The 27,135-nt window shown below is 48.7% G+C and overlaps 10 protein-coding genes across 10 annotated transcripts; 4 read left to right on the top strand and 6 right to left on the bottom strand.

The window, feature by feature from the left end:
- Window positions 1–2,051: 2,051 nt before the first annotated feature.
- Window positions 2,052–4,809, bottom strand: N7503_001518 (5'-methylthioadenosine/S-adenosylhomocysteine nucleosidase family protein; the record flags this gene model as incomplete). Its single annotated transcript, XM_057061065.1, has 3 exons — window positions 2,052–3,239; window positions 3,297–3,610; window positions 3,660–4,809. 3 exons carry the CDS (start codon window positions 4,807–4,809, stop codon window positions 2,052–2,054), a joined length of 2,652 nt encoding a protein of 883 aa, XP_056925027.1.
- Window positions 4,810–5,069: 260 nt separating this feature from the next.
- N7503_001517 (uncharacterized protein) lies at window positions 5,070–7,196 on the top strand (the record flags this gene model as incomplete). The annotated part of the gene is made up of 3 exons (XM_057061064.1): window positions 5,070–5,758; window positions 5,808–6,146; window positions 6,197–7,196. Coding segments are annotated over 3 exons (2,028 nt in total), but the record flags the coding sequence as incomplete, so codon positions are not given.
- A 1,537-nt stretch (window positions 7,197–8,733) lies between these two features.
- N7503_001516 (uncharacterized protein) lies at window positions 8,734–9,871 on the top strand (the record flags this gene model as incomplete). Its single annotated transcript, XM_057061063.1, has 2 exons — window positions 8,734–9,089; window positions 9,151–9,871. The coding sequence occupies 2 exons, from the start codon at window positions 8,734–8,736 to the stop codon at window positions 9,869–9,871; spliced, it is 1,077 nt and encodes a 358-aa protein (XP_056925025.1).
- Window positions 9,872–10,161: 290 nt separating this feature from the next.
- Window positions 10,162–11,894, bottom strand: N7503_001515 (putative MFS sugar transporter; the record flags this gene model as incomplete). The annotated part of the gene is made up of 2 exons (XM_057061062.1): window positions 10,162–11,264; window positions 11,333–11,894. 2 exons carry the CDS (start codon window positions 11,892–11,894, stop codon window positions 10,162–10,164), a joined length of 1,665 nt encoding a protein of 554 aa, XP_056925024.1.
- Window positions 11,895–13,528: 1,634 nt separating this feature from the next.
- N7503_001514 (uncharacterized protein) lies at window positions 13,529–14,209 on the bottom strand (the record flags this gene model as incomplete). Its single annotated transcript, XM_057061061.1, has 1 exon — window positions 13,529–14,209. The coding sequence occupies one exon, from the start codon at window positions 14,207–14,209 to the stop codon at window positions 13,529–13,531; it is 681 nt and encodes a 226-aa protein (XP_056925023.1).
- Window positions 14,210–15,307: 1,098 nt separating this feature from the next.
- N7503_001513 (amidohydrolase family protein) lies at window positions 15,308–16,195 on the top strand (the record flags this gene model as incomplete). The annotated part of the gene is made up of 1 exon (XM_057061060.1): window positions 15,308–16,195. One exon carries the CDS (start codon window positions 15,308–15,310, stop codon window positions 16,193–16,195), a length of 888 nt encoding a protein of 295 aa, XP_056925022.1.
- Window positions 16,196–17,181: 986 nt separating this feature from the next.
- Window positions 17,182–18,269, bottom strand: N7503_001512 (ribosome biosynthesis protein MAK16; the record flags this gene model as incomplete). Its single annotated transcript, XM_057061059.1, has 2 exons — window positions 17,182–18,079; window positions 18,211–18,269. 2 exons carry the CDS (start codon window positions 18,267–18,269, stop codon window positions 17,182–17,184), a joined length of 957 nt encoding a protein of 318 aa, XP_056925021.1.
- Window positions 18,270–19,182: 913 nt separating this feature from the next.
- Window positions 19,183–22,537, bottom strand: N7503_001511 (FAR11/STRIP family protein; the record flags this gene model as incomplete). Its single annotated transcript, XM_057061058.1, has 5 exons — window positions 19,183–19,999; window positions 20,053–20,182; window positions 20,234–20,379; window positions 20,437–20,540; window positions 20,594–22,537. The coding sequence occupies 5 exons, from the start codon at window positions 22,535–22,537 to the stop codon at window positions 19,183–19,185; spliced, it is 3,141 nt and encodes a 1,046-aa protein (XP_056925020.1).
- Window positions 22,538–22,946: 409 nt separating this feature from the next.
- N7503_001510 (phosphatase PAP2 family protein) lies at window positions 22,947–23,760 on the bottom strand (the record flags this gene model as incomplete). Its single annotated transcript, XM_057061057.1, has 3 exons — window positions 22,947–23,398; window positions 23,469–23,658; window positions 23,713–23,760. The coding sequence occupies 3 exons, from the start codon at window positions 23,758–23,760 to the stop codon at window positions 22,947–22,949; spliced, it is 690 nt and encodes a 229-aa protein (XP_056925019.1).
- Window positions 23,761–24,664: 904 nt separating this feature from the next.
- N7503_001509 (RBR-type E3 ubiquitin transferase) lies at window positions 24,665–26,641 on the top strand (the record flags this gene model as incomplete). Its single annotated transcript, XM_057061056.1, has 1 exon — window positions 24,665–26,641. One exon carries the CDS (start codon window positions 24,665–24,667, stop codon window positions 26,639–26,641), a length of 1,977 nt encoding a protein of 658 aa, XP_056925018.1.
- Window positions 26,642–27,135: the final 494 nt, after the last annotated feature.

Below are 27,135 nucleotides of genomic sequence, written 5' to 3'. Positions count from 1 at the left end.
CCACCGAGGGGGTGAGCCGGGTCTTGAAGGATTACTATACGCGCTCCGGCAATAAAGATGCGTCGTTGAGCCGGGGAAATTTGTTTCAAGGTGGTGTCTGGTACTAGATTTTGTATGAAAGCGCAGGCGGTCCGCGTATAGGACGAGACAAAAGCTTGGGCATTAATATCATTCGCTCACTTTTTCACAACTATTCACCCGGCGCTCAAGACTCTTGCTTAACACATCTTTATTTGGCTTGTATATGATGCCAATTCACCTTCCAGTTTATGTTTATTCTCATATTATCTAAGAGCAGCAAAGGAAGGCCCAAGAATTTCAACGTCGCTAGATTGCGGTTCTTTAGGACATATGTCCTGTGGAGCGAGAAAAGAGTCGGAATACCAAAGGACCTCAACCAGTAACATATTGAAGGCTCTTTCGAGTATTTTGGGTTATCTTTTCATTGGTACTGTGGATATCAGCTAGATTGTTCTCGCCACCACCAGCTTCTTCTCAACGGAGTTGACAGCAAAAAAAAAGAAAAAGAAAAAAGACATTTACCATTGCCCTCCGCTAAGACTTTCTATAAACAGCCATTGATGATCTCATTATTGTTCCGATGGTCCGCTTTGGCAGTATCGGAAGTGTTGGAAGAGCTGCCACCAAAGAAAACGCGTCAGCTAGACATCTTCTACCTACCAGTAAGTACAGTGCTGGCGTTCATATTCATGTGCAAGCACTGCGATACTCCCCAATGCATGAAAAGCAGTCAAAGTAGACAACCTCGAAACTGGAGAAAGTGCACTCTGGGTGTTTCTGCATATTCCGTCAGATAAAAACATACCAATTTCAAGGATATAGGCTGATTAACCTGCCAACGAATTGAAGCTCTCAATGAAAAGAGAGCAAAAAGAAATGACCAGACTGGGGCTCGATCCCAGGACCTTATCGGTGTTAACGATACGTGATAACCAACTACACCATCCGGCCGATTGATATTCTGAGGCTCATAAACGTCCTACAATTCAGTGCGGAACATAACGAGAATTCGCTGACGACAACAACAAGCTGCTAAGCCCAATGTCGTGATTCACAGGTTATCAAGTATATGTGATAGCCGATTACACTATTCGGTCCGTCTCTTCTATTGAGGTTGACAAATTCATTATGAAGTCTATCTTCGATAGTGATATAAGGACCAGAGGGACATGGGGGGATGACTCGATAATTCCCACTAAGGGAAGCGCAAATACAATTCGATGGACCCTTCATTTCCAATATCAACTTGAACTAAGAAATCCAACGCTCTGCCCAAGTGGGTCATTGCAGAAATTGTCAACAAATCGATGGTGTTTGTGGGTCACGTGATCTCCAAGCACATATGTTTCGTACAGTGAGACCTTGGCCTTTCTCGTTCCAGTCCAATCCCCACGACATACTGTTTTTTCCGCTCCTTTTTTCCCTCGTAGATGTTTAGGCCTGAGCTAGCTGACAACAAGAAAATGGCAGTAGTAGGCATACGTATACTCTTTCTGAGCAAAGGCTTCGGCACATCCATCAACAAACACGAATAGTTCGTAACCGCAACGCGGGCCTATGTGGACCGATCAACAGCCAAAGCACCGGGTCCCAACTCAGCTACAGGCTGCTTGGATGCAAGCCAAAAGTAGAAAAAGCTTTGACGATTTGGTGACACCCTTGCGGGGTCATAACGTTCTCCAATAAAAAAAGGAAGTTGTACAATCATGACATTTTTGATTAGACGTGTGACACATGAGCCTTGCTTCGAATAAACTTGCTCACACCACACCTCGGTCCTTTGAAAATTTCTTGTACCAACATGGAGAACATAATTCTTGGGAATCGGAAGTTCAAAAGGAAAAGTAAATATCCACAGGATTATGCACTTGGCTTTCTCGGCAGAGTATCTACTCGCGCAACAAAGGTATCTATCAAGCTAGAGACTTCCACCTCATCAAGCTCAAATTTCTTGTAACTTGGCTTCTAATTTCTCGAGGCCGCCAATGACCTCACGATAAAAAGCTTGCTGGAGTCCAGGGCTCATAAAGTCACTGTCGTGGCCAAAGTCGCAGTTTAGGCATTTTTTCTATTATTGCTTTGAAATTCCCGGTGACTTTCCTACCGCTCTCTGCTACCCTGTGGGCTGTGAAGTAATCTGCAAATCCCTGCAGGCCGTCTTTATCGATGTCGACTGGTTGTTGAAGGACCTCGAGAGGAGCCTCGTATGCGATTTCGAGGAACATGACACCCAGACCAAAGAGGACGGGGTTGCGGACAACATGGTGGTAATGCAAAGATGGGGGCTGGGTGTTGTTGGGAGGTTCTGGTACTTGAACGGAAGTAGCCATGGCGATATATAATAGGTTGTGTGGCATCTGCCGAAGAGAGGAACCGTGACCGAAGAAGTGAATGTCCTCACTGCGCCATGCTTTGGTGAGCCACGGTGTGGCATGGTAGTATAGAACGGCAGTGGCGAGATACCTGCATAGTCGAATTTGCTCATAGAGACTCATGCATTCGGTCAGCTCGGTTCTTGATAAGGATATAAGCTGGGAGAGTGAGGTGGAGGTGCTCTTGTCATCGGGTTGGTTGTGCATGTATGCCAAATGGGTACAGATAACATTGTCCCCAAGTAAACCAATACACCTATTGCATTCTCGTTGATGTGAAAACCTCTCCATCAGAGTACAAAGATTACGCTGTAGGTGAAGATTCGGGACGCCACTGAATGATTCTTTTGGACATAATGACCGAATAGATTCACCTGAGGTTTGCGAACGTACTTCTTTGCGAACTTCCGATGGACTATCTTCAAAGTGCACTGATCTTTTGAGAGATCGTATTTCCCCTTGTATCAATAGAGACGTCGATTCGGGATTGACTTCGGGATTGACTTCGGGAGATTTAATCTTCGATTCGACTTTGATCCAGATTGCCTTTCCCGAAGTCATGGAAATCTGAGAATAGGCCACATTGAACTGCACCCGGGATAGTGTTTGATCAAGATCTGGTTGGAGGGATAGATGCACATTATGGACAGTATGTGCATTACAAGCCGTTCCAAAAGCATCATAGAGGCTGCAGGCAGCTTGTTGGACAATTTGAAAATGCTGAAACTCGCGACAACTCCTGGAAGACATGAATACTTTTGAATTCTCGATTGACCGAGGCTTTTTGGGTTGAGGCATCAAAGATACAAAAACGTGAACCAAAGAGGCTAGATCTTCGACTGCGTTCTAGAAAGCGGGTTAATGTATCTCCAGTAGTAAGTATTTTGATGAGTTTCTTCTTACTTTAAGATTGTCCACATCACTTCTAGATTGCGATTCCTCCTTTTTGGCAACAGGGAGGCTGTTGGTTATGTCTTCAATCTCCTCGAGCTTTGTTCGAATCGCTTGAGCCCCATCCAAGTGGAGCTTATTCGACAAAATCCGTTCATGGACTGCGTATTCCGAAGTGTTGGAGGATATATCTTCAAGAATCTCTAGAAAAATAACGCGCTGCGTCTTCAGTAGGCTCCGGAGATCAGCATCGCGAGGCAAATGCTTGCGGTTTACTTTGAAACATGCAAGTGCACTCTTAAAACCAAACTTAACCGCTGGCAAGACTGTGAATATTAGAAACGAGTAAGATTTTTAGAACATATGAGTCCATACATTGCAACAAGTCCCCATAGGTGGTATCATGGCTTCTTGGCGACGAATTGCCTTCATCAATGGGCGGTGGCCGAGGAGATGTCATCTCAGAACGAGTGTCAAGGTTATAGTAATGTTCTTGTGAGGGTTCTTTGTACCGTTCGGTACTTTCTTCTGCTGAATCGACAATTGCCCATTGTTCTAAAAGTGACCTCATACATGCAGCAGCTCTTCCGGCTGTGTACTTCTGCCAATGCTTATCCTTATGACTATCAGCGTAGTCGCATACTCCCTTTACCAAAACGAAGGGAAGGGCATGGCAAACTCCCGCGCCCTCCATTTCGAACGCAACCACTTCCTCTGCTTGAGCAATTTTGTCTCGCTCCAGGCCAGATTTCATGACTTTGTCCCCTGAAGCCATTCGTCCAAAGTGAATATCGGGCCTATCGGGGCAAGATATGGGACGAGCAACCAATTTCTTCTGATCACATTTCAACGCCTCACATGTGGCCTCCTGAGCTTTTTCACATAGCTCACCCTTTTCGCACTCCTCGCATCTTAAGGGCCGTTGATGCTTATGATGATATGTGTTCTCAAAAAGTCGATCTCTCGTTATTCCAGGGCAACTATAGCCGCTGACTCGTTTTTGCAACCTCGTAAAGTGATGGGTGGTTTGCTTTAGTAAGTGCTCCCGACCTTTTTGGCTTTTCAATTTCTGCAGAAAGGTCCTGACTTCGATGTTCACGGTAGAGTTGGTTATTCCCTCTTTGCGCCGAAACCCCCCTGGGTATATCCTGCCCAAATCATATATCACGATCTCATCGCTGATAATTATATCACCAAGAAAGATTCTGCTGCTGGTCCCGTCTGGTACTCCTCCGCAGATGCCAACAATCAACGCAAGTCGGATACCTTGGAAGCTCGATCGAAAACTCGACGCGACGCTTGCTGCATGGGCCTTTCCAATGCCTGGCATATATGCTAAAACGACGTTATGATTGCCGATAACTCCGGTTCGATATGCATTCTGGTCTCCGCGTGACTTTCCGTATCGATCGCCATCCTCTTCCCAGAAATGATCGAAGAGTGCCTCTACAGCGTCTGCTTCTACCTGTAATGCGCAGATGATCGCGATATCAAAGTCCTTCCGGGTATTAGGTGGTAGAGACATGGTCATTTTCAATGATTTGATAAACCAAGGCGCATAGTTTAAAAAGGCGAGATACTTATAAACAGGATGTCCCACGATTTGGAAGTTGCGGGGTCTGGACTTGGAGCTCAGCTGACTATGCCGACCACGTCCCCCCCCCCCCCCCTCTCTCACCTAGGAGAATTCTCGAAGACTGTATTTGCTTTTTACCCCCTCTTAATCTTGATATATCTGACATCTTTTTATAGTTGACTTTGTTTAGCTTTTACGATGCTATAAATATGAAGACGATAAATGAATCGGCAGAATTACTTGATGACTGGATCGACTCCCAGATCGAACACAGCGCTGATGACCCCAATGTTGGCTTCGTTGAAACTCTATACCAAGCATGTTTAGTCTCTTTAATCCACCTATGGCATTCTCGTCTCCAGTTCATGTCGCACGGTCCACGCCTGAATACCATGAAGAAAGATGTAGCAAACATGCGGCTATGGGAAGAGAACTTTCTCACTGGCCGCCTTGATATTATTCTTGGGCAGTCCAACCGTTTGAAGATCAACATGGTGGAAAATTTGAAAGGTATCGGTGAGATCCTGATATGCTATCTTTTGGGATCCAATGAAACTATTCTCAAGCCCCAGGTCGAGAGGAGCTCTATTCGGGATCTCGTGAAAGAACTCAGGAGCCTGTTAGATAATGCAGCAATCTTTCTTTCAGCCGAAGAGTCAAACTCATCCTCAGATGAAGACACATCTGACGACTCATCTTCAACCACCGGGCCCGACCGTGACCTGTATCGCTATGGACGACTCCACTCTTACATCGTCTGCTTGATGGACCTCGTACCAGCAATTGAGCGGCATGCTCTCTGCTTGCAGCAAAGGGTAACCCATCTACCCCATCTCAACGACAATGTGTTCTATTTGTCCAAAAGGGCGCTACCTTTTGCTACACGCATTAGTGATAGGTTTGTAAGTTACTCTGGATGTTTGGTCCTAGACTGACGGTTATGACAGATTTACCACTGCACCAACTTCTCTTGTAGAGAAGCTAGCAGAAGCTAACTGGGAAAGGTTCGTCCGTATCAGAAAGCAAGAAGAAGAGGACGATTGGGGAGATATTACTACTCGATTCAAGCCCTACTCCATTTTTCACGATTCTGGCATTGGAACATCCATCTTTAGAGGGTCGCAATATGCCGCTACTGCAGTCTCCCATAAGTCATTCCTCTCAAATGCTGAAGAGCAGGGTCACGGCCGCCCTCGCGTACCTAATCTACTACATGAGTACGGGCTGCCTTTCCAATGCGATTATTGTCAGGATGTCATAACCATGCGGAACAGGATCGACTGGAAGTAGGTATATTAGAATTCTGGTATGAATATAAGCAGAGCTAACTAAACAGAATCCATGTCTTCGCAGATCTACAGTCGTATGTATGCACGCATGCAGAGTGCAAAGATGCGCTGGAAACATTCACGAGCCGTGACACGTGGGCACGCCATGAGATCAAAGAACATCTTTCTCAATCACAATGGCGTTGCTACAAGTGCAAAATCACTACTACCACCCAGGAGGACTTTGCCAAGCATCTCACTATGGCCCACACCATCGGGCTGTCTGGGCATCCGTTGAGAGCGACGCTCACAGAAGCTGAGGAGATTGTCTTCAAGCCTGACTTGGAGGATCATAAGTGCCCGTTGTGCTCTCAATCCGACTGGAAAGGTTCGAAAGAGTATGCAACTCATGTCGGACGGCATTTGGAGGAGATATCACTGGCCTGTCTGCCAATGAACCAGGATTGTGATAGCGACGTTGACTTAAAGATTGATACATCGAGCAATGCGACGAAGGACAGCTTGCCTCCAATACGGTCAACGACCAACAATCATCATGATTTAGCATTGGCTGCTCTTCCTGACCTCGGTAGTTTTGATGCTTTCGAAAAGCCAAATCAGGGACAAGACGCCAACAAAGTCAGTAATAGGCAACTTTTTGGGGTCACTCCAACCCACCAGAGACCCACCACCAGTCAGATTATTCAATCTGATACAGGAAGCATTCTGCCTGACCATTATGGCCAGCTGGTACCGAGCTCCCATGCCTCTGTACCCAACACTGTCCATGTGAGAACGGAAAGTGCCAAGAAGAAGCCATTGCAATGCATCACATGTGGCATTGAATTCGGTACTGTAGGAGCCCTCACGCGGCACATTGAGGATCAGCACCACCCGTGCATCAAAATTTTCTGCCCTGAGCCGGGTTGTGAAGAGACTTCACGCAGAAGAGACAAGGCTAGAGATCACTGTTTGATTAAGCACATGTGGAAGCCAACCAACGAGGAGCTTAGCCGGCACACACAACCTCTCGCCTGTCCTCCTCGTTGCAGCAAGTGTAGTCTGGAGGTCAGTGATTGGAAATCATTTTATGAATGCCTCACCAGCCATTGCTCTACCAGCAACTTGGGCCAAGATGATAGGACACCATTTGAGAACGAACGATGATCCAGATAGTGGAGGCGACGGCAGGTTTCACCCTTCAAAAGTTTCCCCATCATACCTAGTAAGAAAACAGAACTGCCAAAGATGAAAGCCAGCGCCATTGATACGAGAGATTCTGGCTTATGGTGTAAATACTCCCCAACATTATCAATAACGCGGTATGGTGTTTTCAAAGAGCGCTGAGGTTTCAGTCCGCTGTCTACATAGATCCCAACCTTGGAAGACTTCCACGAGATTTCCATACTATGAAAAACTCTTCAGTGATTTCTTCTTCTCTCAAATTTGGACTACTCAAAATTCTGCCTCGCAGTCAGATTAAATTGAGCTGTCTGTTCAGATGCGATCATGGACTGGGTCTGGGGCAACAACATGGTTGAATCTAATGATGGACAATGCATTGCAAGGGATGGATTTGCTAGCGTGACCAGAATTACCAGCAAGGGGATTTACATGTCGAAAATTGTACAGCAAAATCAAGCCTTGAAGCAAAGGTGCAAGCAATCGCACATCGAAGCTGGCGCCAAAAACGAATCCGCTTGCAAAATTCTGAGAGAGGAGGTTTTGAATTTGACAGGAGATACTGATTGCTTGCGACGGAGTGGTGGATCGTTCGCACATCTTTCTTTTGTAGCACTTATATCATCTGTCATCGGTGTTTGCCAATTTTATTTCCAATAATAAACAGGCGGTTGTTCTAATACGTTAAGCTGGCATATAGATACTACGGCTCGTTTCGAAGAATATGACTTAAATTTAGTACAAGTCATACTTGCTCAAGATACTCGAACTTTATACAGTGATAGTTGCATAGGATGGCAATGGGTACCTTTGATAGTATTAGGTACTCAGAGTGGCTGTAGGATGACAGTGAACAGTAGTAAATGGATGTAGATAAGTAACGAGTATTTCAGACTATCAAATTCATTTTCAGGCATTCTTGCAGTTTTGGAAACAATTCACGGCCCTTCTATGCTAATGTACATAACCCAATAAAATTGTCATGCTGAATGTTCACGGCCCCTCCAGCTGCATCCTCTTCTCTAAATAAGGCCACCATCCCCGCACCACGCCCCACCTGAGTGGGCCCTATACGACCCCTAAAGCCACTGACGCACCGGGGGTCGGAAAAACTGCAGGGCAGTGACTTGATTAGGAAAACTCAAAAGCTTAACAGGGGGCCCCATTGGCCTGATTGAAATCGTGGGCCTTGAATCATGTTATTGTGCTTGATCGCCAGTCTTTCAACATGGCGGTGCAGCCAAACGGCCCCCTTTCGCATACGAGCCAGCCTTGCAACTTGGTCAGATTCAAGCTCAGGGCGCTGTGATGTGATGGCGGTGCTTTTCTCGTTTTCATGAACTTTCCTTTTCTTTTTCCTCTCGGTCTTCCAACTCATCTCTTGCCTGCGTTTTTCTCTACTAGAAATGCACATATATCGAAAATGACGGCCGCTTCTGCCAACTTCGGTCCTTTAACGACTACATTTACGCCCCTGCCTGATTGTTTCACCGAACAATGGATTAGACACAATACCAATTCGACCGTCCTAGCATGGGGTCCGACCTGTGATGGCGGAAAGATTGGATACGCATCATCTTGCTATCCTACCGGGTGGTCAGGCTCCAAATCTGACGACAGTAACCTCAACTACAAGGGGTTTTCACCGGGGCTGATCTGTCCGTATGGATTTACAGCGTCGTTTTCCGCAAGCCATATCCATCAAACGAAGTCTTTTCTTCTTTCGGAATATTTGACTAGTCTTGGGAAAGATGATATTGCTAGTGTCTGCTGCCCTTCGTAAGTGTCAGCCCGGTTGGTGGACAGTGGTTTGGTGTTAATATCTATTTAATCAAAACAGAAATTATAGCTTCAACGGCGATCTCTGCACCAGCAATGCCTACACCCTAGCTGCCCGCCCTATCCTCACAGTCACGAACAGCCAATGCACCACAATGACAGCAGCCGATTACAACGGCGGAATTGGGACAAAAGGCAAATCCGGTGACGCGACCTTCCAAGCAATGCCCGTAATCCTAATCCGCAACACCATATCTGATGCTATTCCTTCCTCAACAAGCAGCAGCTCCTCAGACAACAGTGGTAGTGGCGGATTATCCACAGGCGCCAAAATTGCTATTGGAGTCTGCGTTCCCGTTGCAATTATCATCGCTGCTGCGATTGCGTTTGTACTATGGCATCGACGTCGGAAGCGTGCCAGGGGGGCTGGTGCGGGCTCTGAGAGCGTGCTGCAAAATCCTACAGAACCGGACCCCTATCATGGGAAACCGGAGTTGGATGGTGGTGTCACTACTATGAGGAGGTCGCAGGAGAAGCTGGAGATGGATGCGGGGGAACAAGGTGTTTGGAAAGATCCTGGTCTTGCTGAGCTGCCCGAAGTTGCGCCGGTGGAGCTACCGGCACAGCAGAGTCCTACCTCGCCGCAGGAGTTGGCGGGAGATGTAAATGGGATTGGGGCTGTGAGCAAAGCAGGGAGTCCGACGACGGGAGGAAAGATAAGTGAGAAGGCTGATGGTGAGCTGGAACCTCCAAAGGACTCGCACACTGACGGCCATGATTAAAGCAATTGGAGATTTGCTACATTTTATTTATACCCTTTCACATCGTTACTCCATAGCTTACAGATTTCATAATACGATACGAAGAAAGCATATAGCACTTAAGCAGGAAAGCAGTAAACTTTATGATCAAGCTTCATTGTTATACAATTGATTGGGGTATATTGCAGTGCGTCGTAGCACATGCTCATGTCGAGTCATGAAGAGCATAAAAAGAACCAAAAAAGGAAATCCAAAACAGTCTCAATCGCCACAAGTAGTGAGATTTAAGATGTCATCATATCAACAAGAACCTATTTCACGTAAGGCTCAGGAGAGAAAACCTTCCGCAGACGGAAGTGAGACAGATCACGGATGACCTGGGCAGTCTGCTTCATGTTCTGCTTAACGATAACAGAAGTAGGCTGCGAGAAGAGCTCGTCGATCTCTTCGAGAGACTTGTTCTTGGTCTCGGGCATGAAGATGATCTGGTAGAACCAGCCGAGCACGGCAATACCACCGTAGAAACCGAGGGTCAAACCGATACGGCTCATGGAGTCCATCATGCGGGTGAAGTTGTAGGTGACGATGAAGGAGCAGAGGAAGAGGTTGGCATCAGCGGTGGTCATACCGTAGTGACGCAGGTAGGTGGGGAAGACCTCAGAAGGAATGACCCAGGTCAGGCAGGCGTAGGAACCAAAGAAGCCCATGTACAGGATGATACCGGTAAGGTAAATACCCTGAGCAGCGGCGGGGTACTTGCTATAGTCGATGGTGTAACCCACACCGACGAGAACGAGACCAATGAAGAAGCCGGGAAGCATGGCATTAGCCCAGTAACGACGGCCAAAGCGCTCCATGTACATGACAGCGGGGATGGCGCCGATCAGCAAAGAACCACCACCGACGAGGGACATGAAGACAGAGGTCTTTGCGTCGAAGCCGATGGCCTCCATGAGGGTTGACATGTAGTACATGACAGCGTTGACACCGGTGAACTGGCCGAGGAAGATCATCATGTTGGCGTAGACAAGAGCGCGGCGAGCACGAGGATTGGTGAAGAAGTCCATCCAGGCGTACTTCTTGGTCTGGGCCTGCTCCTCGCACTCTTGTTGGACGGCCTGGCGCATACCAAGGAACTCGTCCTTGGCATCGTAGTCGTTGAAACCACGAATCCGCTTCCAAACTCCGTATGCCTCGATTTCGCGTCCCTTGTGCATCAAGTAACGGGGGCTCTCGGGGAGGAAGAGCATGCCGACGAAAAGGATAGTCGAGAAGACGAGCGAAGAGCCAAGAATGTAGCGCCAGGAACCTTCAACGCCGATAAACATGGCGGCGACGGCATATCCAAGAACTTCACCAAGGGCAATGTTGAGCTGATAGAGCGAAACGAGGTTACCACGGATCTTGCTAGGAACTATGTTGTAGAAAAACGTTAGTATAGAGTACCTTGGGACGACAGAAAAAGAAAGCAAAAAGACTTACCAGACTCCGCAACATAGACGGGCACAGTACCACCCTCCAGACCAACACCAGCACCCAGAACCATACGACCAGCGAACATCATACCAAAGTTGATGGCACCGGCCTCCAGGCCCGCACCAATGGTGTACAGGACACAAGAGACAATGATAGACATGCGACGGCCGAGGTATTCGTTGCAAGGAGACAGCAAGATGGCACCAGCAACAGCACCAAGCGGCATACCACCATTCACCAGACTAGCCTCGCCGGAGCTAAGGTTGAGAGCAGTGGGGAGGGACAGATTCGCACCACTGATCAACGATTGATCGAGACCAGAGAGAAGACCTCCCATGGAAGCGAACGCCACCAGCATGTAGGTATACACAGCCGGATTAGAGAATGTCACCTCCCATTTGGGCTTGGGCAATGCCTGCAGTCGCTCCTCGAGCAGTTGTAGCTCGGAATCCATCACCGCCTCGCTGACTTCAGTGTCGACCTTATCGGTCACATGGTCCATCTCGAGGGCCATAGGAGCCTCCTTGTGCATGTCCGAAGGAGCCTCAATATCCTTGAGCTCAGACATGATGGAAATAAAGCCCTTCTAGGGCAAGAGATTGTATAAAGACGGAACTAAGTGTATAGATAATAATTAAACCGGGCGTCTCAGCCGGGTCCCACACAGTGGGTATATGAATAGAAGGGAGAAGAAAGGACGTCTAGAGAAAAATTGAAACCCAGGAATGGGGAATAGGGAGTATTTGAAGCCCGTCAGTTCTCAGACCACATCAACCCCGTACGGCGGAAATACGCTTTGGCGACGACTGACGCACGAGAGAGAGAGAAAAAACAAAGTGGGGAAACAACCAATTCACGGCGAAACTAAAAGTCTAAAAGCCGGCTGGGGATCCGTCCCGTGTTTCTGATTCGTGTCTGGAGTATGTACTCCAAGTTTTTCGGCTGTGGAGAAACGGGATCCGGGGGCCACGAGAAACGGATTGAAACTTGGAGGGGAAACAGAATGCGGGCTCACCGGCGCACAAACCTGGTCAAGACTGTCCGTATCAGTATCCATCTGCGTGCTTGACAAGGGTGGGAGAATGTGGAGAGGGGAAAACAGGCCGGGGAATTCGTTCATCGGGCGTTTGGACGAATCGCAGCCCACGGAAGCTTAATTGGTTTAAGTTCCAAGGTTGCAGTCCAGGGCACACGGCGTGGCGGCGATTCTCGCCCTGATCCTTAGAATGCTGTATTGGATGTCACCACGCATCCACGATCGGCATCGCACTTCTCGAAGATTCCCGGCTTCCCGTTAATTTGGGCAGAAGTCGGCCTGGCAAGTGGAGCTCTTCGTGCGGGTGAAGACAAAGCCGACTACGTCCCGAGACAAGTCGGCGATGTCATCTTGCCGATTAATGAGAAAACTAGGCGCGTCACATGAGGTGAAGTCTCGGAGAGTGTCCGATTTCAGGGTATGGGGCGTTACGCAGTACCTTGGGGTTCCCCATGGAGACTCCAGCGTCGGTGACTTCTCGGTGAAATTCCCCTCCACTCAGCGCACAGGTATCTCCGGGCCGGGGAGAGAAATCTCGGGGTGAAGTGGAGACGTGGGAACCGGATCCCGAGATGTTCCCGGGTTGTTTTCTTAAATGGTCGGGATAGAGCTTACGGGATCTCTGCCCATGGCTTTTAGTCTACGCCCCCTTGGCGACTTGACCGTGTGGAAATTGCGGGATTTTCCCGTTCGCAAGCCGAGGGCGTCATTCGCTGGCCAAAAGCATGGGGGCGTGGGGTTGGTGGCTTGGCCAAGCGGGATCTAAGACTTGAAATTAGCCTATATACGAGTCCGTGGAAAAATCAAAATTGCAGATCCAATCATCGTCATTCCGGCGCTCGCGTATCATGGCCAGGAACTTGTTGGCGTCTCAGTATGGTCAGATCGTCGCAGAATCCATGATATCATTGTTAAGGAAAGAATGAGCGAGGCTGAAAGTGATTCTAGAACAGGAATCACCTGACACCTGCATATATCTTGTGTAGTAATGAAAATACGGGCATTATTCCTGTTTTTTCCGACGCGAAATTGGAAGTGGGTCAAAAGTCAAGTCTGGTCAATTGGATTGTATGTACAACGGTCAGATAAAAGAATGAAAACTCCCGACACCATGCTCATGACTATGCAATCAATCCAATGCAAGCTTCCCCTTCTGTCTTACCACATTACCATCGGCGTTCTCCCACAGGCTTTCGTACACTAGGATCAAGATTGGCAGGACTAGGAGACCGCCCTCCCTGCAACCGTGCCCGCAGCCGTTCTTGCGCGGAACCACCTGATCCACCAGAGTTCATCCGTGTCTGATTTGACTGATATGATCCAGCTCGCTGGCTAGGCAAGGGCCGAGCTCCAGCAGGTTGAAGAGAGCCTGGAATGACAGGCGTTGTCTGGGCGTGTGTGAGCGGCGACCCAGTCGAACCCACGGGGCCTGAGGACGAGCTGTTGTTGGACGTAAGTGGAGGAACACTGGCCGCGCCTCGACCTCGGCGCAGACTGGCTGTTTGTGCAGGTGGAGGTTGAGGTGAACCCGAGTCACCCCACAGATCACCCAGACCGCCTCCACGGCCGTAGTTAGCACCAGCGGGGACCTGGCCCTGGCTGGTCGCGACGACACGGGAGGATGAGGCCGATGACGCCTTTGGGTCCGGAGGAAGCCATGCAGGGAATGGACGTCCCTTTTCGATGTAGTAGGCGCGGAGTGCGTTGGAAATATGAGAGCAGTCTTCGTTTTCCGGGTCGTCCGCTTCGTCGCCTACGGTGATGGCGCGGCGGAGGCTGTTAAGCCGCGAACCGATGACATTGGATATGGAGGATGAGGATGTTAGGGAAGAGAAGTACGAGCTCATGTTGGTTCCGCAGTCTGGGGTGGTTGATTGCCCAGCTATACGCTAATGTGAAAGAACAGCTTGAATGAGGGGTGGGGTCAATGGATGCGGAGCTGCTTTCTGCGGGAATGTAGTGCAGTAGTTGTCGTGGTTTCGGTGCGAGGGCCAAAGAATTGTAAGAATTGTCCAACTAAGAAGCTGGTGAATCACAGATAATTAAGTAGGTATTTCGCACAAGAGCCGGCTCCTGCAAGTTGAGTGGCGGAGGTAAAGACGAAACCCGAAGTGAAACAGGAGAGGCGGCTCCGGAGCACGTGATTCTATACATAGCGCCAACTCGCATTTTCTCGTTGTCTTTTCACACTCGGAAGTCTCAAACTGTGTCATATCTATTGGTATCTCCATTAGCCCGGCTTGGTATTTTAACTTTCTGTATGTCTTTATCCTATACAAGCTAATATGCAGGTCTGTTCAACTCCCGATGTCGCGCACGGTACACTATCAACAGATCCGACGATCTGTTTTACACTAACAATTCTCCTTAATTTCATCAAAATCGGGGACCACATAGGTAGGTACTGTGATTTCCGAGCCTTATTATCACCCATGCATGCACATGTGCGATCTCGGAGGTGAAGCACCCCGTAATTGTACCTTTGAAGGCTGCAAAGAACATGTGTAAATATATATATAACCACGATCCCTTCCCAAGCTTAGATAGCAAACTGGTGGATTCTGCTGGGTCCCTTCTTCCCCGCACTATGGCTACCAATCCGGCATAGCGACATACCTACACAAATGAGGATCAATAACCTTTAAAATGTAACGCTTCACCCGCCTTCTCTGGCTTTAAAATAAATTAGTGATCACCTCCATGCAGGCTGACTAGATCCTTTGATTTTCTTCCTTCAACATCATACCTATTAATATCATAATGCCGAATTCCACCACCATCTCCGCTATTATCAATGCCCGTGTATTTGAAGGCGAGAAATTTAAGATCCAACCACTGTCAATATCGATGGTGAAGTAATTGGTTCCTCGGATGTTGTCGCAAGTCGTATATTTGACGCAAAAGGTGCTTTCTTATTGCCTGGGCTCATCGACTCTCATATCCATATGATGGGTCCTGATGATCTCGCCACTATGGCCCAATACGGCGTCACCACTGCGCTTGATATGGCTACCTGGCCGATCGAGCGCCTAAACTCTTCTCGCAATCAGAAAGGCGTGACCAACATTCGGGCTTGTGGTATCCCAGCATGCGGTCCTGGAAGCGCCCATAGCAAGATCCCCAGTATGCCTGCTGAAGCCGTTGTGGCGAGCCCGGCTGAAGGAAAGCAGTTTGTGCTCTCGCGCATCGCCGAGGGCGCTGACTACATCAAGGTCATTGTTGATCTTCCGGGCTTAAGCCAAGAGACAATGGACGTTATAGTGGCAAATGCGCATCAGCATGAGAAGCTCGTTGTTGCGCATGCGGCTACAACGATTGCTACACGGATGGCGCAAAGTGCCGGTGTGGATATTGTTACGCACGCGCCTGTGGATGGAGTAATGACCCGTGAAGAGATCGCGCAGATGGTGGAGAGTGGTCGTGTTAGTGTCCCGACGCTAGTCAAGATGAAGGGGGCTTGTGAGAGACGGGGAGCAGAGTATGATAATTGTCGCAAGACCGTGGCTGCTCTTCATGAAGCTGGGGTTCCGGTTTTAGCTGGCACGGATGCTAATCGGGCGCCGGGTGTTCCTATGCAAGTTGCGCATGGTGCCAGCTTGCATGAGGAGCTCGAGCTTCTTGTTGAATGTGGCTTGTCGACTACAGAGGCTCTTCGATCTGCTACCAGTTTGCCTGCAAGGGTGTTTGGGTTGGAGGATCGAGGACGCATTGAGTCAGGTCTTCGGGCTGACCTTGTGCTGGTGGCAGACAACCCATTGGAGAATATCACTGCGACTAGAAATGTTTTGAAAGTCTGGGTTGGCGGAGAAGAATATACTCTGCCTGATAAATAATTCATTCTCTGAGCTATTGATTAGAATGGGATATACCACTTTCAATGTCCCTTTCCGCCTCTACTCGCCTTAGGCACTCGGTCCTCCACAGGCTTTTTCGCCGATCACAAGCCAGGTGGCCAGTCCGAATCAGTTCGTTCCGAGCATAAAGATGGGCTAAAATGGGCAATAATGGTCGAGAGCTTCCCGCATAGGTGTGGGATATCATGGAACTTGAACTGGTAAGATATACACATTGTTAAGCTGTGTCATTCTCCATTCATCTCGGTGTTTGACCGACAGGATGCAGAGTATTACCTGTTGGAACGCCTAGGAATTCAAAAAAACATTGAAAGAAAACAGGGAACCTTCTCCAGCCGCCTTCAAGTATCAACCAAATTAAGGTAAATGAATGCCTGAGGGACTTGAACCACTCGGCCAGCAGGACTTATATTTGAAAATCCGATGAAAATGGATCATTCTTTAGCCTTTGCTCTCATTTCTGGCACCATAAACCTACGCCTGCACTCTGCACCTGCACGCTCGTCCTGCATTATGTGTTTTTATTGATTGATGACCATCTATATGCCCGTGCAGGGGTATTTGTCATTTAATTCCAAGTTCGCGGCGGGCTCTTTGTAAGATGTACTCAGTGGCTTCGATGCTTCAAAAGGTACACACGCTTCCACCAAAGATATATAATTCAAAAAAAGAAGCCCTGGAGGCTAGTATTCACGCATATGCATCGTGGACAACACGCGGGAATCCGTCCAGAAAGTTGGGACTGAGTACGGTTGGCTTGAATGAAGTTGGAAAATAATAAATTTTTAAAGATAAAATAACAGGCCCATAAAGTGTCTTAACCCGTATTGACAAGATTCATCGAGCAGTAAATGCGATAGCTGGGTATGATGCCCGATCACAGTAGAACACACAAGACAGGAAAACCTTCAAACCGACAACGCCATGCAATCAAACTTTTCCCAATTGCCCAGAGAAAGTCAAGCTTAAGCCATAATAGTATCACGGTCAGCACCCTCGGTCTCGTACTCGATCTCGATACGGGGGCCCTTCTTCCTCGGCTTCTGCTGAGGAGCAGCATACTTCCGCTTAGCACTGGGCTTGGGCTTCTTCTGCTCATCATCACTCTCCTCATCCTCATCACTGGAATCATCACTGTCCTCGTCCAAGTCACTCGAGTCATCAGCCGAGTTCTCACCCAGCCAGTCCTCAATATCCTCGAGATCCTCCTCCTCATCCAAGTCACTAACGTACTCTACCTCACCAACACCCTCCTCCTCTTCCTCTTCCTCCTCGAGCTCTCCATCATCCAGATCCTCATCCCGCTCACCATCACCCGCGCGCTCAAGTCCACGCAAGACCTTCTTCCAAATACCCTCCTCAACATTAAGCGGTCGGTCGCCGTAGGCACCGGATCGCAATCGATCAATCAGTTCCCGCTCAATCGCCCTCTCAACCTTGGCAGCCGAAAGAGCCTTGCGCTCACGTGTCTCCTCTCGTCTCCGCACCTTCGGCGCAAGCTTCGGCACGATCTTCTCGCCCAGGCGGTCTTCTTCCTTGGCTATGTTCCTCATGCGGATGTTCACCTGCGTCAGGCGTGTGAGACGCTGCTTGCACTTGTGGGTGAGGAATTTAGGCCAGTAGATCAGGCGCTCATCGAGCTGTTCGAGGGCCTTGGCATAGTTGGAAGAAAGGCGAACTCGCTCCCACCATTTGCTGGGCATGTGGGAGCGCTCGATTGTCTTCATGTACAGGTACATAACGCCTGTCTCGGGGTCGGAGCGGACGGTTGCGTACCGCGAGTTGGCGAGAGGGCATGATTGCCGGTTGCAGAGACCGGTGACGTTGTATTCATTGCGACAGAAGTTTTGACCTTTGGTTGTTCTGTGATAGAGTGGTTAGTCGGGGACTTTTTGAATAGACTCGAAAATTTGAGATGCTTGCGAGTTGGGACAAAGATAGTGATAGATTGTAGAAGATTCGAAGGGTAGGATTAACGTGTAAGTGTGACTCACTTGAGTTTGTAGGAGCAAAACTGCTGGTTAATAACCTGCCAGACAATTTCGTCGGACATGGTGGGCTAAGGTGGTGAAGTGTACACTGAAGAGCCGTTACCCAGGTGTTGATCGAGATGAAAAAAAAAGTTGATGGTCACGTGAAATGCTTATCGATAGGCGTGCGGTGAGTGGTCCACTCGTCATGTATATGCTTATGTAATATACCCATCAATAGCAGAAAGATGTATTTTTTGGAGAATTACCACAGAAAAGAATATTATAATGGTCCACTAGAGGGATGAAATTATTCGCATGCCTACCTCCAGGGGCCAGGCCAGGTGCGCACGGTCCATTTCAGTATGTTTTAATACGTGTACATACAGTTACAAAAAAGATTTACGTGCAATGATCCTGAATCAAACGTAGCTAGCAGCAGATATGATCAAGTACTTTTATGGCACCAAATTGAGAACGTATATTCGAGCCTCAGTACCATCTTGATTTACCTTCTAGTATGTATTTAGCATCATGCAATGATTTTATTGATATTCCTAATCTCAAATCGTATTTCAATTGTCTTCATCTCTGCCCATGAGCTCCCATGAAATGCTTGCGCCCAGAGGATGTCCATGTTTGTCAAGAGGAGCATACTCACTGAGCATCAGATATCGTTGACCAGATCCAGGAAGAATATAGCAAGGAATCATGCTTCTTCCTCTTGGTTGGCGACAGGGCGTTGAACTGTTGATCAATCGCTGGTTCCGCTAAAGAGCGTGGGGAAATACCGAGTCTGATGGGAGGACGGAAGAATCAAAAAAATTGAAATTTGGGGAAATGAGAGGAGAGACGCAGCAGAGGAAAGGGTCATGGGAACTACCAGCCGACATGCCACGTGGACCAAATGTCTTGATGATTCTCATGACAGAAGAAACTAGGTAATGCTCATCATAACTGGGTATATGCATTTCATTTATGTTCCACTGCTGCACATCATGACCAGCCTTCCGTCTGCAATCCACCATCCCACTCCGTTCCATTCATCACGGGATTACTCATATCCGATTCATCCCCAACCATGTCATCAGTAAAACCCCAGCCCATCGACTCCAGCTCACGAACGAAGAAATCACGCTCCTCTTCCATAATGGCGGTACCTTCAGGGCCACCCATCACACCCTTGTACTGACGCAAATGCCACCAGTGCGTCAGTCCCCGAAGAGCCTGTTCCAGTGGCAAAGCCACCTCGACGTCACCTTCGACATCCGAACCTGCGAGCCAGTCATCCCGCAGTTCGGGTTTGCAGTACAAGTAAATGGCGGTGATAACGCGCATGTTACTTTGTCGCCATTTTCGGCCGCAGTACGGCACCTGTGATTTGAAGAGCTTGAGTGTGTAGAATCGGAGGTGGGGGTCAGGAATCTTAAGGCCCTTTCGTAGAATTGTGCTAGATTTATACTGCACAAGAAGCAGACAGCGATGTGCCTTGTCGCGCGTGATCTTTTGCATAATGTGGAGGTAATTAATGGCGGAGAAGAAATTGCGGAATGAGAAGACCGTTATTGGCTCCTTGGGGAGAGGGGCTGTGGGGTAGCCTAGTTCATCGACTTCGGGCCTAGCAGGGCCATTTGACCCGGCGGCAGTTTCCTCGGGCGAAAGGTTACGCACCGAGGTGTTTGCGCGAAACAGATTAGGGCGATTTCGGGAGATCGGTGGCGGCGCGGCTTCATCCTCGCTTTCGGTGTCTCCACAATCAGGCTCATCGATACCTGATGCATGATCGGTATTGTCGCGGCAAAAATGGAAGAAGCTGGCTATATGTCAGCAGGGTTAATCGGATATTATGTGAGCAGAAAAACATACGACAGGTCATCACGGTCGTTTTTCTGCGCCACCGTTTGATCCACATCTTGATGAGCAAACATCTTCAGGATCAATGGCAGGTAGTTCGAGTCTAGCAAGAGCTGGGTCATATACTCGAACTTTAAAACGTCTACTTTGCATTAGTAACCATATATAGACTGAACACGCGAGGTAAACTTACGAGACCGCTTGAACCATTTTACGAGAAGAAGTAAAGTGCCAGAAACGGCTTTGGAGGTGATTTCCCGCAGCCGGATGTTATCAAGCTCGTCGACAGAGGCGTCAGAGAAAAGCTCCGTCGAAGATCCATCAAGACCGTGCCCGTTGCTGTAAGAAATGTCAGAAGCCATCTTATTGTGTTTTTCAGAGTACCGACAGACATACCTCATAGTCTGGGAAGCTGCCTGGTTGACCACGGCACTGACATTGGTCAGAATGATCTTCAAAAAGACAATCGTAATCGATTGGAGGTGGACCAGTGTTTGAGCCTGCGAATAAACTATCAGTATATGACAGATCAATGCGCGAGCAGTGAGCTTACATAGAAGCTCTCCACGGCATCCAGTCGTCGTTGCGTATCGGGATCATCTGTTTGCTTTGTCGATTTCCTGGTCTGGGAAGCTTCAGGGTCGGAGGACATATTCAATTGATCCAATTCGTCACGTAGATCCTCGGGCGATAGATTCCAGCCTCGGTCGTACTTCATGAAGTTTTCACGCTCCTCCCACAGCTGTCTCATCGCCCGGGCCATTTTGACATGAGTAGAGAACAGTCGGCCAGCCTCGATAATTGAAGCGGGAACATCGCTTCCTTCCCATCGTTTTCCAACCAAAACATCCTGGCGTTCAGTCGTACCTTTGCCACCAATCTTGTTGCTAGTGTCATCTAAGGGAGGGTACATTAGGGGAAAGTTCTGGTTGGTCTGGTAATTTTGTTTCTTGCCACCTTTGCCTCCAGGGCCACCCGGTGATGGAGGCGGAGATGGTGCCGGGGTTGCAATATGAACAGCTTGTTGAAGAATAGAACCATTTCCGCCGGCAATGGATGGTCCGACTCCACAAAACAGACCGCTAGAGGTGTTACCCCTGGCAGGATGGTGTGGAAAAGGCGGTAAGATAGAATTGTTCTCTAATTCTAGAGGAACAATGGGGGGTGGAGGGTTATAGGCAGGGTATTTGGACGTAATTTCCTGGCGGAAAAGGTGGTAGTCGAGGGGCGATGCATGCAAAAATGGCCCTCTGCGGCTGATGGAATTCTCATCAGGAGACATAGATGGCTCCAACAACTCCTTGGCTTTCTTCAATTGAGCACTGCCACCAAACACCAGAAGCAAAGATTTCCATAGCAGAAGGATAATGCGAGTGAGAGGAATATTGGCGGTCTCGTCCCATCGAAGTCGTGCAATTATTTCCACAATGGTAACCAGCAAGCAAGGGTCCGACTCGCTTAATGCATCACGGATTAAAGTGAATTGGGGATCTCGGGCCTCTTGTCTACGGCCGATCTCAATCGAGAAATACAGTAATGTCAGCACCAGGTTGGCTTCACGTTCAGGTGCGGGGATATCGCCAGGGTGGAGTCGCTCAAACTCCGATCCATCTTGATCAGTCTGTGAGTGACGAGCGCGACCAAATAATTCTGACAGCCTCTTAACCAGCAACGGAATTCCTGCGCACTGCTGAATGAGTGAAACGTTCTTTTCGATCCATTCAATCTGTAGCGATTTTGACCGCGGTGTTTCTGCAGCGGTCTTAGTGTCTGGATTTGTGGGATAGTCTGGCATAGGCCTTCCAGCAGTGAGGCCCCAGACACCTGTCACAGCATAACAGATATTCTCCAAAGCCTCTATCCGTACCGATATCTCAGGGTATTGTAGCTTATCGAGAGACTGTACCATGAATTTTCGACGCTGATTGTCTGAGGCATCCACCCAAGATAGATCTAGGGCCTGTGATTCTTGATTCCGGCAGAAGATGCTCCACTGGCGATCAAAAGTCATTTTCATACCCTTCAACATGACACGGTCGAAATCGTTGTATTGGAACCACTCGTCCAATTCCTCGGGGAATGCCTGTGAGTCCGCATACTCAAACGCATACGCCGGTTGTTCCACCTTCGGCATCTCCTGGACAAGTCGTCGCAACTGTGCCAAGCTGAGAGAGTCCGTGGCTTGTTCCGCATTCTGCTGTACCGGGGCTGGTGGAGGTGGTTGGAGCGGCGGTGGAGGAGCTACTGGGTTGTCTCGACGCAACTCAGGTCGTTTCATGTTCTTTTCTGGCGGTGCATCATCCGATCCAATGGTATGCATAGCTTCAGCAGCTTGCTCTTGTACCTGCTCTTGTCGCAATTCCTCTGCCACTTCCTCCATCAGTTGGTCATCGGAGACTGGCGAGATATCGGTTCCCGTCTGGTCGACTTCATCGGCCTTGACAATATGGTGCTCTTCTGGCATTGTCGCGTCGCGTGATTCTGGTGAGATTTCCATCTTGGAAGGGTTATCTTGTGTTGACGCGGGGGCCGTTCTTTACGTCAATACCTTTGGGATCGCCAGAAAGGAGAGGCTGGCTGGCTGGTCACAGAACGAGAGACATTAGGAGATAATGAGGGAATTGGATAGAACACTTTTGATCAAGAAAGCCTCAAGGGGCTGGGTCATGGTGCAGCCAGAGCCAATGGTATACCGAAAGTCGATTGCGGAGTTGGGGAGATAGGCGTATCTCACGTGATTGACGCTATACCCGATATAGTATCACGTCAACTAACTTTACAATGTAAATCGATTTTTAGGTTCACGATGATTGCAAGCGCAATGCACTTGTTCATATGTCCTTGTATGTTCTACTATTCACAGTCAAAAATATCACCTCTAGCTAAAAGCAAAAATGTTGCGGAGACTACTCCGACTTGCGGACATCACTGCGGCGCTTCAATCTCAATAATTCCCATCGCTGCCAGCCGGCCTCAGCTAGGTCTTCGCTTACCACCAGGTCACGCACACGTAGCAGACGTGCAACTGTCATTTCAACAAACCAGTCGATCCATCCCCAGCGACGGAGCAAGCCAGTGATGATAAACCAGCCAAAGGCGCACACCACACCAGCTCCGCAGCCCGCTAGCACTTGACGGGTAGTGTGATAGTTCAGGTAGATACGGCTAGCAGCAACCGCACCTGCGACAGCAAGGAGAATCATGGTCACAGCGGCTCTCAGCAAAGTGCCCAAGAAAGGATAGGAGGTTGCATAGGCAGGAGTGTGTCGGAAGAGGAGGAAGAGGGTAAGGTAGACGGAAAAGAAGGTCATGAACTGGGCATGTGAGGAGGGCATTCCATAGCCCTTGCCAAACATTTCTGAAGAGATTGGTGTTAGTATATGTACGATGCTGTGGTGCCAAAATTCAAGCTAGCCATTCCAACATACCCTTTGGTCGTTCTTCCTTGATGAGACGCTTTAGCACAAAGTTCAATGCTTCACAGCCCAGCTGCCCTGCAAACATCAAAATGACCTCGATTTCCCTGGTTGCCCAGATTAAAGTGGTATATGAGACGCAGAGCGCCTGAGGCAGGAGGGCGAGCCATGCCGATGCAAACGACAGGGGATCCTCCGGGTTCTGTATTGATGTTTAGCTTTTATTCGCTATATTTGAGACCGCGGGGATATTCACATAGTGGACATGTGTGAGAGACAAGGAAGCCAGAGGTGTATCAGACATGGTGAGGACCTGGAGAGCGAACGTAGCTTGGAAACTTGCGAAGTGAACAACAATAAGAATCAAGGAAAGCACGGGCCACTTGTTACACAGGCTCATGATAAGATAAAGGTAACAAACATGACAAACATGTATAGAGTACAATACTTCGTACACAGAGTATTGTTACTTACTATAGGTATCCATTTATTGTAGGTAACTAGGCATTGACTTGGGAAGAAATGGTTGTTAGCCCTGAATACATACCAGGAAAATACACAATATACAAAGAAAACTGCGACACACATTTAAGTCCAGATCAAAATACCCTCATTAGGCACCAAAGACTGGGCTGCATTTGTGGCATTCCTTTTTCTTTCGCTTGTCTTTCCTTTCTCTTTCTCTTCATTTCTCTGTGCGTTCACTGCTACTGTTTGTCTGTTTACACCCAAATTGCCTTTACGTGAACTCTTTTGCTAGCAAACAATGACGCAGTCGCTATCTCTATATACTCCCGCTTTCCTGTTACATCATTTGATAGACCCCTCAGTACTCAACACTCGGGAGCACCTCCGGCTACTCTGCTCCAGAGTTCCTTGATCGACTGGTGAGTGGTATATGATTGGAGTAATTTCTTCCGTTCTGTTTCGCTGAAGAGTTTGTCCTGCAGGTAAATCCCATTTCTGCCCGATCCCGAGGGTCGCCACTTTTTTTTTTTGGTGGCCACGACCACCCATCCCACGCTCGCAATCCAAAAAATCTTCCAAAACCTACAAGTCTCCGACCACGTCGCAAGGTATGACCATCCAGGACTAGCACATCTGGTCAAGGTCGTTCCTATCGACATTGCGACCGCGACTCAACTCTACTATTATCAGATCTCCATCAACCCGGGCCCGGGATCCTCAGTTTCCCGGACTCTGCAACCATGACCGAAGCCGAAGACCCCGCCGAAGACGATCGTTCCGTCGAACTCTCTTCGATCGTCGCAATCTTTCCAGAGACGAAAATTGATCCGGATTTCCCGTTCAAGGCTGTGTTGGACCTACCAGTCACATTACCGTCGCCAACCCGTGTCATCTTCCAGCAACCGCTTGACGGCGGCCTCCCCGCAGCGCTGACACCACCGACTTCCGTTGACGTCTCCAAAGCCGATCTCGAACAGGCCGCCGTCAGAGATGTGCATATACTATCGCATCTACCACCGCTTAATCTTGAAATCGAACTACCTGATGGATACCCCTCCGAAAAACCCCCGCGGGTGAATCTCACTACCCACCCGCGATGGCTTTCTCCTTCGACCCTCACAAAATTGGTGGAAGATTGTGAACGATTATGGAATGAATGCGGTCAGGATATGGTTGTATACACATATATCGACCATTTACATCAACTAGCTGAAACAGCATTTGGAATCCAAGACGCCTCGGATGGTGAGCTTTCTCTATCGCGAGACTTGAAAGTTGCGTTACTAGACTTCAACAATAAGGCGGAGCGCGAGCACTTTGAGCAGCAGACATTTGAATGCGGGGTTTGTCTTGAACCAAAGAAAGGTGTGAATTGCCACCGGCTCTTGCGCTGCTCCCACGTCTTCTGCGTCCCATGTCTGCAAGACTTTTACAACACGTCCATCACAGAGGGCGATGTCGACAACGTTAAATGTATGGCACCAGACTGCGATAAGAACATGACTCCCATTCCTGCGCCTGGTAGTCAAGGCCAGACCCCACGGCGCAAGAAGCACGATACAACCCTTGGACCCAATGAACTTCTCCAGATCCCACTAGCACCAGAAACCGTGCAACGATACGTCTTGCTCAAGCGTAAAAAGAAGATTGAAGCCGACAAGACCACCATTTATTGTCCACGACAATGGTGTCAAGGTGCAGCGCGTTCAAAACGGCATCCAAAACCATTGGACCCGATGGCAGACGACCTTGAATCGTCTGATGAAGAAGAAGATCTCACATTCGATCCTACAGGGGATGAGGCTCAGCTTCCTCCTCCTGCTGACCGTGTTGCTATCTGTGAAGACTGCAATTATGCCTTCTGTTCCGTCTGCAGAGGTAATTGGCACGGTGTGCTAGTCCGTTGTTACCCCCGCCGCGTCGCAGAAAGGACCGAGGAAGAAAAGGCCACCGACGAATACCTTAGACTCTACACATCTCCTTGTCCGACCTGCAACGTGCCCTGTCAGAAGCTTATGGGCTGCAACCACATGCGCTGCCGCCAATGCGATACCCACTTCTGCTATCTCTGCTCCAGCTGGCTCCCAGTGGACAATCCATATAAACATTTTAACAATGGCAACAACGGCTGTTTTAATCGTCTCTGGGATCTGGAGGGCGGCGATGGCCTCAACCCAGTGGGTGCGGAGGCTCTGCACCGTATCCCTGAACACCTACTACACTTCGACGATGAAGACGACGACAATAACAGTTTACACGATGATGATAACGATGATGATGACGACGATGACGAAAATGAACTTCCAGTCTGGGACTTCGACTTCAGCGACGATGAAGCTGATCTCCGTCGTCGCCCTCCACCCCCAGCACCTGTTCCACCTCGTCCCCCTCATGCCGCAGCACGAGGCCCCGGCGATGACCAAGGCCGAGCTGCCCGTGCCGCAGCACTAGAGCGACAAGCCCAAGCTCGGGCCATCGCCGAAGTACGTATCAGGCAAGCAGGCGAACGGCCCCGACGCCGCGTTCGCCCTCTTCTTGCTGGCCGCCATCCTTTCCCAGGTCGTCCTGGTCCTCTTCCTGGCCGTCCTGTTCGTCTTGCTCCCGGTGCTCGTCCTGATCTGGAATGGCAAGCTGGTCTACAGCATTTCCTAGCGCTCGTACAAGACGATCGCGAAGATGAATGGGATAGCGACGAGCTGGATGAAGCTGACCTTTGAGGTCTGGCTGGTGGTGCTTTCGCTCTAATTGATACCCGATCTCTTATTTCCATGTTTTGCTTCTTGTCCTTATTTTTACTACTAGCGGGTGCAGGCCGTTTTCAAGCCTTGATGTTTGCATGAGAAATGAATCCAATGACACTGATACCGGTACATGGATTTTTTTGTTTTAATGTACAAAGATTGTCTCTTTCCAGATTTGTTCGTCCTTTCTATTAGCCTTTTCTCGCTTTCCTATCTTTCGCATTTGTTTTCTTGACCACAGTTCACCTGTCTTCCATTTTAAGATTCTTGGCGGTTAACAGTTTCTGTCTTTTTCAATCCTAGAGTCTAGGTGATGGAGCGACTGGTTCAGTGTTCTGTTATCCATAATTTCCACTCTTCATGTCTCATTATGCTTCTTTTGCTTTTTTTTTTTTTTTTACCTTGACAGACCAAGACTCTGATTTAAGAACTTACGAGCGTATGGTCAGAATTCCTTTCTGTAGGTTCAA

Source organism: Penicillium pulvis (genome assembly GCF_028828015.1).
Source record: "Penicillium pulvis strain IBT 33274 chromosome Unknown contig_12_segment0_segment0, whole genome shotgun sequence".
Classification (NCBI taxonomy): domain Eukaryota; kingdom Fungi; phylum Ascomycota; class Eurotiomycetes; order Eurotiales; family Aspergillaceae; genus Penicillium; species Penicillium pulvis.
Note: the sequence above shows the minus strand (reverse complement) of the source record. Positions and strands in the feature narration are given on the sequence as shown.